This window comes from Stigmatopora argus, chromosome 19, assembly GCF_051989625.1.
Source record: "Stigmatopora argus isolate UIUO_Sarg chromosome 19, RoL_Sarg_1.0, whole genome shotgun sequence".
Lineage (NCBI taxonomy): Eukaryota > Metazoa > Chordata > Actinopteri > Syngnathiformes > Syngnathidae > Stigmatopora > Stigmatopora argus.
The window spans coordinates 4113533-4126259 of record NC_135405.1 but is presented as its reverse complement, the minus strand read 5'-3'; the positions used below and the strand labels follow the sequence as shown (position 1 = coordinate 4126259).

The following is a 12727-nucleotide window of genomic DNA, read 5'->3' as shown; positions in this document are numbered from 1 at the left end:
ATGGCAAAGTTACATAAATGTTTTTTTGTACAATTGAAATAGTTTGGGATCTGAGTCTTTATGGCTTATTTTTTAATACACTTTGACAGGATTCTATCATTTAATGTGTGTGAAAATCCATAAAAGTGGGCACAAAGCATGTGGAAATTTTTAGAATACTTTTATCCTTAATATATTAATATTATAAGTTTTTTAAACCCTTGTTTGTATAACTTTCTAACTGATATGCGGTTACGTTAAAATGGCATAGAATAGTAATTTAAACCATAGTTTCTACCAATTTGCACTTGGGACTGTATAATTTGTATTACTATTACTTTCTGAATTCATTAAACGTCTCTAAAAAATCAAGTCCTGAAAACGTGCAAAGACACATTAGCGCTAATTTGCTGAATTACATTACGTGCATCAACGTACTGTTTTTTGGGCAGACCTAAAGAGGTCATCTTACGACATTAGTGGTGCAGCCTTATTATTCTCCACTTAAAGCCTTGTTGCAAACTCATTCATTTTTTTAATTAATTTTAAATAGGCAGACATTTTAATAACACTATTCTTTGACCCAATCAGTTTCATGTTGAATTACGTTTTAGGAAAAAAAGTAACTGAGTCTCATCAAGGATGAATTCATGAAAGTACAAATCTGGGAAGGTGTGTTCATTTGGCTAATTATGTTTGTGCATATTTCTAGGAAAGAAATAACGGAGCTTCGTGGAGAGCTGGATGAAGAGAGACTTAAGCGTGTGGCGCTGCAGGTAATATTGATCCCCATAAAATCAAATGCTGAGGTGTCTATATTTATGTGCTTGAGCTCATGCCTGATTTTGATGTGGATTCTCTAATGTGCTACACAAATTTTATATACTGTTATTTTATATACTACTCACAATATTTCAAATCGCGCACATTACCGTTCGAGGGATTACTGTACCTGATTTAATCCTATGTGTAACTATCAAGTTCAGTGGTGTCAGACTCGGGTTGGTTCGCGGGCCGCGTTAACGTCAACTCAATTTCATGTGGGCCGGACCATTTTAGATATAATATTTAGATTTTTTAATACATGGATTAAAAGCCCTGAATATTCAGTTTTTATAGATCTAAAACAATGTTTATTACAAAATGATTTTTTAACTAAAAACACAGAAAAAATGGATTAAAAAATTATAATTATTGATTTAAAAGGGGGAAAATAAGGAAATTTAATATACATCTAAAATTATAATTATTGATTTAAAAGGGGGAAAATAAGGAAATTTAATATACATCTAAATGGATTAAAAAATTATAATTATTGATTTAAAAGGGGGAAAATAAGGAAATTTAATATACATCTATACGCTTCATTTTAATTTGATCCTAAAACAAAAGATTTTACTTTTCTTCCTGAAGTCAACTTTTGCACAGAAATTAGGGAGTTCTTATTTTTTGTCATTTTCTTGATCAAACAAGTTTAAATGAACTAAGACCACCTGATAGACTGGATTTGAGCTAACATTTCGTGGTCTGTGCGCTATTACGTGTACGTCACCCAACTTCAGTCCCACGTGATTGCCATGAAATGAAAAAAATGGGCTCAAATCTTCTATACATATAATCTGGGGAATGTTCAAACCAAACTGGATTCTGATCCTTGAAAAAAAATGGAGGAGAAGCCCTTTTAATCAGCGTTTTGAAGAACAAAAAATGTGACCTTTTGACCCTGCCCCTGGGCGGACTTATAAAACTGTGACTGACTACAACATTTCTTTCATAAGGCCTTGAGACACAAGTGGTTTACAGCACGCAGTGGGCCGCAGACAAATTTATTCGTTGTATATGTGGTGAAAGAAGCGATCTCTATGCTAAGGAGCATTAGTCAGTTTGTGTCCTTAAGTTACTCAGTTATTATGTTGTGTTATGTGTGTGTGTCTGTGTAGCAAGTATTTATCCAATATCTCGCTGTAAATTGCTGCATTCATTTTTCCTTCACTCCTGACCATGATCTCAGTTCCTAGAAATGCCCCGAAAACCCTCCCATGGTTCTGAAAAACTCCCCTAAACTTTTACATCTTGTTATGGATTTTGAGTTCAGCAATTACTATTCTACTTTTGATTGGATTGGATAACTTTATTCATCCCGTATTCGGGAAATTTCGTTGTCACATTAGCAAGAGGGTGAGGATGCAGAAATAGGAAAGGCATTTTAGACATAAATAGATAGGTAATAAGTAAGTTAATAAATAAATACATGAATAAATATATAAATAAATAAGCGTGTTGCTGAAATATCTCTCTCTCTCTCTCTATATATATATATAGTATATATGTATATATCTATATATATATATATGTACACGTACATATACACATACGTGTACATGTACATATACACATACGTGTACATGTACATGTACATATACACATACGTGTACATATACATATACACATACGTGTACATATACACATACGTGTACATACGCATATATATACACAACATTTTGAAAATGATAAGCACCGTGAATACTTTCCTGTTGTGCTGTCATTTGAGAAAGCCAAATGGATCCTTGGTGTAATTTTGGATTTCCATGTTTTTATTCTGTCCTCTCAGATGGAGCTAGATAAACTAAAGATGGCTGTCCAATCAACGTGAAGCTCAGTTCAGGACATGAATCAATGTCCAGCTGCTCACCTGGAATCTAACTTGAGAGCCAGTTTTGAGTGATAACCGAGGCAGAGGACGACCAACAGACAGTTGAATGGAGGCAAAGAGGGTGCAATTATTTTTTACAATTTAACTTTCTGTATTTTTAAGATTTCTTTTTTGCACATATTTGGTTTTCTGGGCTTGATGTAATTAAATTACACATGTATATGATTTTTTTTCTGCTAGCACAAAAATGAGGCCTTACTTCAAACTACTGTTGTAACTTGCATGTCATCGTCTCACACTCTTACCTTCACTTCACTTCACCTCATCAAACGCTTCACGCCAGAGATTCGCTCCCAGTACTACTGACTATATACAAAGCAGGGGATTCTTGATTGTTCACCTGAATTTCTTGGTCATCTTTTAACTTTTATTTTCATTTTGAGGTTTTTTTTTTGTAAAATAATTTCCTTTTCCTCTTAGCAGCTGTAATTTAATCCTTGCAGCACCTCAGAGGAAGATCACTTTATATTTCTGCTCTTTTTGTATACACTTTCTACCATTCCTATTCAGGGAAACACTACTGTGCCTGTCTAAAAAAGTTCTATTAAGTGTTGTTATGGGAGTTCAACATTTACCACAAAGGTATGTGAAAATATTGCATTTCCATATTGTGTATCTATCTTTAGTATATTTTTAAACTCTACTGACATGCTCCCGAGGGTCTCATTAATGTTTTTAACTTTCACCTACGATTGGGATAATCTGTGAAATTTAGCTACAACTAGCATTAAAAACTAAGACTAAAAGTAATGAATCATATATTCTAGTCTTAAATTTCAAAAGCTTTTTTGGGTAGAGTCTATGCATATTTTGAAGAAAGCCAGAATATATTTTAAAAGATCTCTGCATCATATTGTTTTACTCAGGCCAGAATCTAATTCCAGGTAGTTCTACCTCTTGCTCTTATCTATTCCACCTCTGTGTTCAAAACTGAGTAACATTGGTGGTCTCGCTGTTCTTGTGGTGATATTTAAGCTTGTTCACTGCTTATCAAATACTCTTTTCTTTTTGTACAGAAAATGATGGGACAGCATTGAAAATAATGAAAATATTCACCTTTTTGTAAATTAAATAATTGTATTGAATTGTTGACTTTTACAATATTGATCTGAGCCAAAACTCAGGATAGAAAGCTATCAATAATTGTTAAATTTTACATTTCCCAAAAGCCTTTCTGTGATGATTACACAAAATTGTAATGAAACTGTAAAAAAATCTTTTTTTTTTTTCAGTTTTGTCATTTATATTATTTTGATAAAGACAATCACATTGGCTCGCGAATTTAAAATAACGAATCTGCCAGTTGTTTGCTCTCCACACCACGGGTCTGGAGTGTGAACAATGATTCATGCCTTTACTCTTGGAAATCTTGTCCCATTCCCTCCAAAAACATGACTTAACAAAAAAAATCCCCTAAAAAAATTGTACCAAATTGCAAATTTGAAGCCAACGATGTTTCATGTTTGACATTCCTCACTTTTTACCATTTCAGGAAATTCTAGTGTCAGAATGATTTGCCTTTGATTGTGCTGAACATGTTAGCATGCTGCCTATTAGCAACACTGTCACCATACCAACCTATATGCTGATAAGGCTGCGCACTAATGAAAGGAAAATTAATAGCATGATGACATACTGTCATATGGCACCACTTGCGAATGTGTGAAACACATGTAAGTACTGATTATTATTTTTTATTATTATTGTATTTGCTAAAAGTCACACCAATGTCTTAACAAAGTTACTTACAAATCATCCTTTAAGCTTTGGTGTTTTGTTTTTTCCTTGATCAGCTTGCACATTTAAAAGGGCGTGAAATATATTCACTTTTGTTTTCATCTGAATGCTTTGACAAGGTGGTAAGTGTCTGTCTGGCCCTTAAAAATTACATTTGCGCATTGTTTTTTGTGCCTGAATTTTTATAAAATCCCCCCTTTTTAAAAAGCCTTTAGATGATAAGGCTGCTCTAATAAATAATCGTTTTGTGGGGAAAGGATCAGGGATAGCTGTTAAAGAAATAGCTGTACTGTGGCTTTAATTTTATACTGTACATTCCAGAGATTGGCACCAAGAAACAGAAGAAATCGGCACATTTATGATATTCATTTCTAAGTTTTGTTTACAAGAGTTGTATCCTTGCATGAGCTGAGATTCTTTAAAAAATAAATAAATATTTACTATTGAACAAGTATTGCTTTTGTGTTCGTAAAACCATGAAACAATCCCATGCACATTCACAAATCAACGCTGGAATTCCTGTTTCATACTTGACTTTTTCTTCAAAATATTGACTGTAAGATGTTTACATGGTGGAAAAATCATTTCTGAGGAAATGGAAAATTCTACAGTACATGATTGAATCTCAATTGTCATGACACCTGATAAACATCTTAATCTGTAACTAATACATGTTTGAATTTATTAGATTAGTTAACTTTATTCATCCCGTATTTGGGAAATTTCATTGTCACAGTAGCAAGAGGGTGAGAATACAGACACAGGAAAAGACAGTTTAGACATAAATAAATAGGTAATAAATAAGTCAATAAATATATATCATTATTGTTGAATCATATCAGAAGCTAATGTTATTTTGCAGGGCGTCCCAGTGGGGCGAGTGGTTGGCGTGTCGGCCTCACAGCTCTGGGGTCCTGGGTTCAAATCCAGGCCACGTCCACCAGCTGGGATATGCTCCAGCACCACCCGTGACCCCAATGAGGATAAAGCGGTTCAGAAAATGAGATGTTATTTTGCATGTCCATTCGCACAGAAGCAGAGAACGCAAGATGACTGCAAAAGAAATGGGGAGATGGATTTATTTTTCATTGTTCCACAAGAAGTGCATGAATTTTATCATTTCAGGTTAGGAGGGCAAGATTGAAACAGTTGTCGAATGTCATACACATTGAATGGGTTTCTATTCTTACACGCTTATTTATTTATATATTTATTCATTATATTTATTTATTAACTTACTTTTACCTATCTATTTATGTCTAAAATGCCTTTCCTATTCCTGCATCCTCACCCTCTTGCTACTGTGACAACAACATTTCCCGAATACGGGATGAATAAAGTTGTCCAATCCAATCCAATCCAATTCTACAAGCTGTAGTGGTGCAGGGCAAAATTCGAGCGCCACGTCCAGCAACAGTAGAGGCTAGCCAAGTTCTATTCATCAATAGACAAGCACGGGGAAGGATAAGATGCGGTAGAAATAGTACACCAATAGTGTTAAATGCACTGTGGGGATGGTTGTGAAACAAAACCCATTCCATGCGCTAATATATGCAAGACATGCTTCAACTGTCGCTAGGGTTGGGTTGAAAACCAGAATCATGCTGTATTAAGAAACAGAAGTACGTGTCCCGTATTGATCATACAAGACATATGCTTTGTCCCGTGTTATCATGGAATTGGAAAATAGTGTGTAATTTGTAGAACAGATGAATACTGCAAGGGTCGAGGTCTCCTTGGTCGAGGTACTGTTGCTTCTTGTGAAGATAGGATGACAACATAGTCTTGTGGATGACTGAAAAATTATCCACGATATTCGAGGGATTACTGTACTCGCCTGACTAAGCGTGGGATCGAAATGTCAAAATGACCTAAAAAAACACCTTTGTCTATTATAAATGAATCCGTCAAAACATAGGCTTTGTTCTTGTTTTTTAAAGGATGGTCGAATTTGTAGGTAAAGGCTGGCTTTACCATGAAGCCGGCTGGCTTTACCATGAAGCCGGCCGGCAGCATTCCCACACATGATAATGATGATGATGATGATCTTCACGTTCAGTTCATCGTTGAATAAAAATGTCCAGGAAGGCATCCTTTTCCAAAAAACTTGCTCTAGGAGATAACCATTCTCTTGAGTTACTTTAGTGAACTCTTCCCCTATGTACCGTGTCGCTGCCTGTTCCGGGCGGGGCAGACCTTGCTCGAGTTAGCGCACCCACGCCGCCTAATCGTCCTTCTTCTGCGGTGAAATTCTTCGGAGCATCATTGCTCTTCTGCGGTGAAATTCTTCGCCGCATCATTACTCTTCTGCGGTGAAATTCTTCGGAGCATCATTGCTCTTCTGCGGTGAAATTCTTCGGAGCATCATTGCTCTTCTGCGGTTAAATTCTTCCTTGGCGATGACCACAAAATTCAGCTTCAAAGAAGAAGCGGGGCCCTGACTTCTGCCATTTTTCATTTTGCAGCTTTCGGTTGCGTGAATGTTGACATTTTTATGAACTTTTTTATACTTAATATGAAATATGTGATGTACTGAATCCTTAATCTCAGGGCGATCTACCAGTAGCGCCTTAGAGACCGACCGGTCAATCACGATCGATATAACGAGCGCACCTGTTAGACACTCAGAAGGCACATGACATTGTTTTCAAATTTTTTTAAGTCACCCCAATGTCACGTTTAAAAAAAATAAAAAATAAACTGTTGCTATGCTAACGCTACAAGTGACATTTAGAGTGTGGTGGTCACTCAATCACCTAAAATGCAAAAGCAACATTGCCTGTTCTTATTTTCCTAAATAGAAAAAACTAATTCTTACCATTATTATAATGTGGTTAGCGCGTTGGCCTCGCAGTTCTGGGGTCCTGGGTTCGAGTCCAGGTCGGTCCATCTTTGTCGAATTTGCATGTTTTGATTGTTTGTGTATTTAGCCTTCTGGGAAAGGAGCCAGCACACATGCAACCCGAGTAGAAGATTGGTCAATGTTACATAGAAATGACAGCCTTGTTTGTCATTGACAAAATGCGACAACGGTATGCAGTTTATAATTCTGTTTTGTGACGCGCGTTTCTAAGTAAAGAGACTAGTTCATGTTAATGTTTCCCCATTAGTCATGCATGGTAAAATGTTCTGACTGAAAAATGTTCCCCAGCTGAGAAACGCGATGCAAAATCTGAATGGCTTCCATTGTGATGATTTTAAGGGAGGGTGGATGATGGGTGTGGCGGTGTTTAGATGACACGTCACACATTTCTTTATCTTTTTTTGAGTTACATGTTACCCAGAACTTCTAAACGTAATCATGTGAGTTTTACCCAATGACTGGTTTTATTTGATTGTGTAATTGCTACAGAGACTATCTTTACGGAGCACCAAAATTTTTATTTATTTTTTAACACAACAAAGGCTTTTACCTCCTCAAGAGAGCTACATTGGAAATCATTTGATCTTAATCATATTTAAATACTGTCCTAAAATCTTCCTATCTTTGACACAAAGGGTGTAGAATTTTAGCACAACACAAGGTGTAAAGGCATTTATTTGTCAGGTTGACTTTGCCACCTAAAGGCACATATCTAGCACAATAAAAGACAACCATTCAAGCACACACTCATAGGTAGGGGCAATTTAGAGTGTTCAACTGGCCTAGCGTGCAAGTTTTTGGGGTGTGAGTTGGTAGCCGGAGTACCCAGAAAAAAACTCACACAAGCTAGGAATTTGAACCCTCGATCTCAGAACTGTGAGGCCAACACGCTAACTACTGGGCTGCCATGTACAAAATACAGTAATCTGATCTCCCACAGTGTTAATAATTCTCATCTCATTTTCTGAACCGCTTCATCCTCATCAGGGTCGCGGGGGGTGCTGGAGCCTATCCCAGCTGACTCCGGGCCAGAGGCGGGGACACCATGAATCGGTGGCTAGCCGATTGCAGGGCACAGGGAGACAGACAACCATGCACATTCACACCCATACCTAGGGGCAATTTAGAGTGTCCAATCAGCCTACCATGCAAGTTTTTGGAATGTGGGAGGAAACCGGAGTACCCGGAGGAAACCCACGCAGTCCCGGGGAGAACATGCAAACTCCACACAGATGGAGATGACCTGGATTTGAACACAGGACCCCAGAGCCACTCGTGCCACCGGGCCGCCCGTTAATTATTCTGTTAATTTTATTTATTTTGTGGCACTCATTTAATGACTGCTATGCCACATAACATTTTAAGCAGAAATGATATATGCAATACAAAGAGTTTTATTAAATGTTACTTTGCATTTTTTAAAAGTATATTTCCTAATGTTATTTCATCCCTGCGGTCACTGATGGTGGAGTGGTGCATTTGCCTGACTTCTGGGCAGATGGTGTGGGATGGGTTCCTATTCAGTGGCGGTGTTATTGTGGGTGCGAATTATTGTCTGTTGTGTCTGATCATGAACTAAAACTGACTGGCAATCAATTGAGCGTGTGGAATGCCTTTCGCCTGAGGCCAGCTCACAGGGGACCTGTCAAGGAAAAGCAGTTTTGGCCCAGTGGAAGAATGCTTAGTGTGTTGACCTCACAGTTCTAAGATCGACTCTTCAAACCCAGCTCCGGACATTCTTATGTGGAGTTTGCATGTTCTTCCCTACAAGTATTTCAAATGACCGATAAAACCAATTCATTCATTTTCGGCATGGCTTATCTTCAGAAGGGTCGCCGGGGTGCTGGAACCTATCCCAGCCAACTATGGGCACCAGACGGGCGACATCCCTGAATTCATGCAGACACTCAGATCTAGGGGCAATTTATAGTGCTCAACCAGCCTACTCTGCACGTTTCTGGGATGTGGGAGGACACCTGGAGTACCCATGCAAGCCCAAGGAGAACATGCAAACTCCTCACAGGAAAGTCCGGGCCTGGGATTGAACCCTCACTCTCTGAACTGTGAGGCCAACGCGCAAACCAATCGGCCGGCCTGGAATCTAATGATACGTCAAAATATTCTTAAACTTCAGATATTCCGCAGCAAAGTTACTATCATATATAGTTACAAATCTTCTATTGAAAGATAACATATTTGGGAAAAATATATGACAAATTCACTTATCTTTAAGATGTGTTCTAAGTCTGGCACATTCTTGACACTTTTTCCACAGTTTCTGTTTGATTTCCATTACCTTCAATCTGGGACCCATGGGACGGAGTGTAAATGGCTTTTAGTTTCTTGAAATGAAATTTGATTGACATAGTTGTCACTTCAAGTGAATGTCAACCTCTAACAAGGACTTCTGTCACGCTGTGTAAATTTCACAGGGATGATTTCTTATTTTTATCCTTCAGCTATGACATTTTCTGTTTTTTTTCAATCAGGTTATCCTGACATATTCTAAGATGTTATAAGAACTGACCAAAAATCTATCAAACAATTGTTCGTTTGGTCAATCAGACCAAGCGATTTGGGGCAAAATATCCACAATTGTTTTAGATACAATTGTTATTTTCAAAATGCTTTAGGTTTAAAATTGGAAAAGGAAATATTTAGCCTAACAAAGACTACAGAAAGAGGACATGACTGCAAAGTTGATAAATTAATTCCAATGGGGGGGACTTGATTTCCTCTAAAATGTTCTCGTGTTTGTTTTGAGAACCAAAGAGGAGTAGGTCACATGTTCAGCTCACTAGGGAATCACTTGACTCATCCTGTAACTTTATCAATAGATCTTAAATCTAATAAACAAACAGTTCACATAGTGAGCCAATGTCAACATGGACAAGTACTGTTTACATTCAAGTTTAAAATTCGTCCTTAAAGTAGTAATGAAGTGCTTCAGAAAATGAAAAAAATGTTGTGTGTATATATATATAGATTAGATTAGATTACATAACTTTATTCATCCTGTATTTGGGAAATTTCACTGTCACAGTAGCAAGAGGGTGAAAATACAGACACAGGAAAAGAGATAGAGATATATAGATATACAGAGGTATATATAGATATATAGAGGTATATATAGATATGTAGAGGTATATATAGATATGTAGAGGTATATATAGATAGATGTAGATAGATAGATATATAGATAGATGTAGATAGATAGATATATAGATAAATGTATATATAGATGTAGATAGATAGATATATAGATAGATGTAGATAGATAGATATATAGATGTAGATAGATAGATATATAGATGTAGATAGATAGATAGATAGATAGATAGATAGATAGATAGATATATAGATAGATGTAGATAGATAGATATATAGATAGATGTAGATAGATATATATATATATAGATAGATGTAGATATATAGATAGATAGATAGATGTAGATATATAGATAGATAGATGTAGATAGATAGATAGATAGATGTAGATATATAGATAGATAGATGTAGATATATAGATAGATAAATGTAGATATATAGATAGATGTAGATATATAGATAGATAAATGTAGATATATAGATATATAGATAGATGTAGATATATAGATAGATGTAGATATATAGATAGATGTAGATATATAGATAGATGTAGATATATAGATATATAGATAGATGTAGATATATAGATAGATGTAGATATATAGATAGATGTAGATATATAGATAGATGTAGATATATAGATAGATGTAGATATATAGATAGATGTAGATATATAGATAGATGTAGATATATAGATAGATGTAGATATATAGATAGATGTAGATATATAGGTAGATGTAGATATATAGGTAGATGTAGATATATAGATGGATGTAGATAGATAGATATATAGATAGATGTAGATAGATGTAGATATATAGACATATAGATAGATGTAGATATATCTTTCTATATTTTTTTATTTAAATGAAAGGAAAATCCTGTATACAAATTATATCTGAGGGGGGAAACGGTGCACATCAAACAGCAATTGACAAAATTACTCTTAGTCAGATTTGATCGAGATTAATCTTTTTGAGTGACCACATCTAATCTGGTTTTCCCCTTCAGTAAAATGAATTAATAGAGAACAACCCACACCATGTATAAAACACCCCCAGAAGAAATTCCATAAATGTCAAATACTAACATTGAACGTACTTTATAGTAAACTTGAATTACACGTTACCAACTAAACTGTGCCGTCTGCTTTCAGCCACTGTGATGTAGCGCTGCAGTTTATTTTAAATGAACTACTACTTGAATAAAGCAGAGCACAGTAGCAATAAATGCATTATGACAAGAACATTTTACCTAAAATGTAACAACTTTGGACCCTTTACTATAGGCTGCCTCTTGTTTTCTCTGGGTATTCTGGTTTCCTCCCACATCCCAAAAACAAGCAAAGTAGGCTGGTTGAACACTCTTATTTGCCCCTAGATATGAGTGTGAGCGTGATTGGTTGTCCGTCTCCTTATGCCTTGCAATTGGCTGGCCACCAATTCAGGGTGACCCTCGCCTCTACCTCTAAGACTGTTGGGATAGGCTGGTGAGAATAAGTGGTACAGAATGAATTTTTCGGAAAATAAATGAAAAATCTAATTACACTTAAAGATTTTTTAAATTACAAAATTTAGATACATGAGGTTGCTTTATTCAAAGCTGTATTTTTAAGAACATTTCACAAAATATTCAATTAAGTTTTCATAATGACCTTTCATTTTTCTTTTTTCTTTTTATTCCAGGAGTATTTTGTAGCTACGGTAAATACTCCCCTCCTCCAATGCCTATTTGTTTCATTTCATTTCAATTCAAGCAACAAGGAGTTAATGACTGACTTTCAGGGCTATTAGACTTTGCTATTCATGGTTTTGGCCTCATTTTCTTGTTAAGGCCACGATTGTATTCAAGTTAAATGTCATAACCTGCTTAAACAATCAAGTACAACATTGGTACCACATGACAGATTCATAAAACACAAGATTTAACTTTAAATGTCCATTGTACGAATGACATTTACTGTACCTCACATTGAGCATTGCATATAAGCCTTATCTCACACCTGGTAGCGAGCATGAATAGTTATTGAAAATTATTAGTTAAACCTGTTGAAAAGATCCTTTGTACCGCTCTTCTCAATTCTCAGTACAGTAGAAGAACAAAGGCAATGTCGAGAAAAAATTTCTTGGTAGATTGTAGATCTATCACAACATTTGTTCAGCTCCGTAGTCTATCTCTATCTCTCTACGTACCTACTATACATACATATATAGATATTATATATATATATATATATATATATATATATATATATACATACATATATACATACATACATATATACATATATATATATATATATATATATATATATATATATATATATA

At 35.7% G+C, this 12727-nt stretch overlaps 1 protein-coding gene across 1 annotated transcript in view; it reads left to right on the top strand.

Moving 5' to 3' along the window:
• cd2ap (CD2-associated protein) overlaps window positions 1–4881 on the top strand; it is a 44584-nt gene extending 39703 nt beyond the window's left edge. The window contains exons 18-19 of the mRNA XM_077587128.1: window positions 692–755; window positions 2591–4881. Coding sequence (XP_077443254.1) covers window positions 692–755; window positions 2591–2632 — 106 coding nt within the window. The 3' untranslated portion in view covers window positions 2633–4881. The remainder of the gene's footprint in view (window positions 1–691; window positions 756–2590) is intronic.
• Window positions 4882–12727: the final 7846 nt, after the last annotated feature.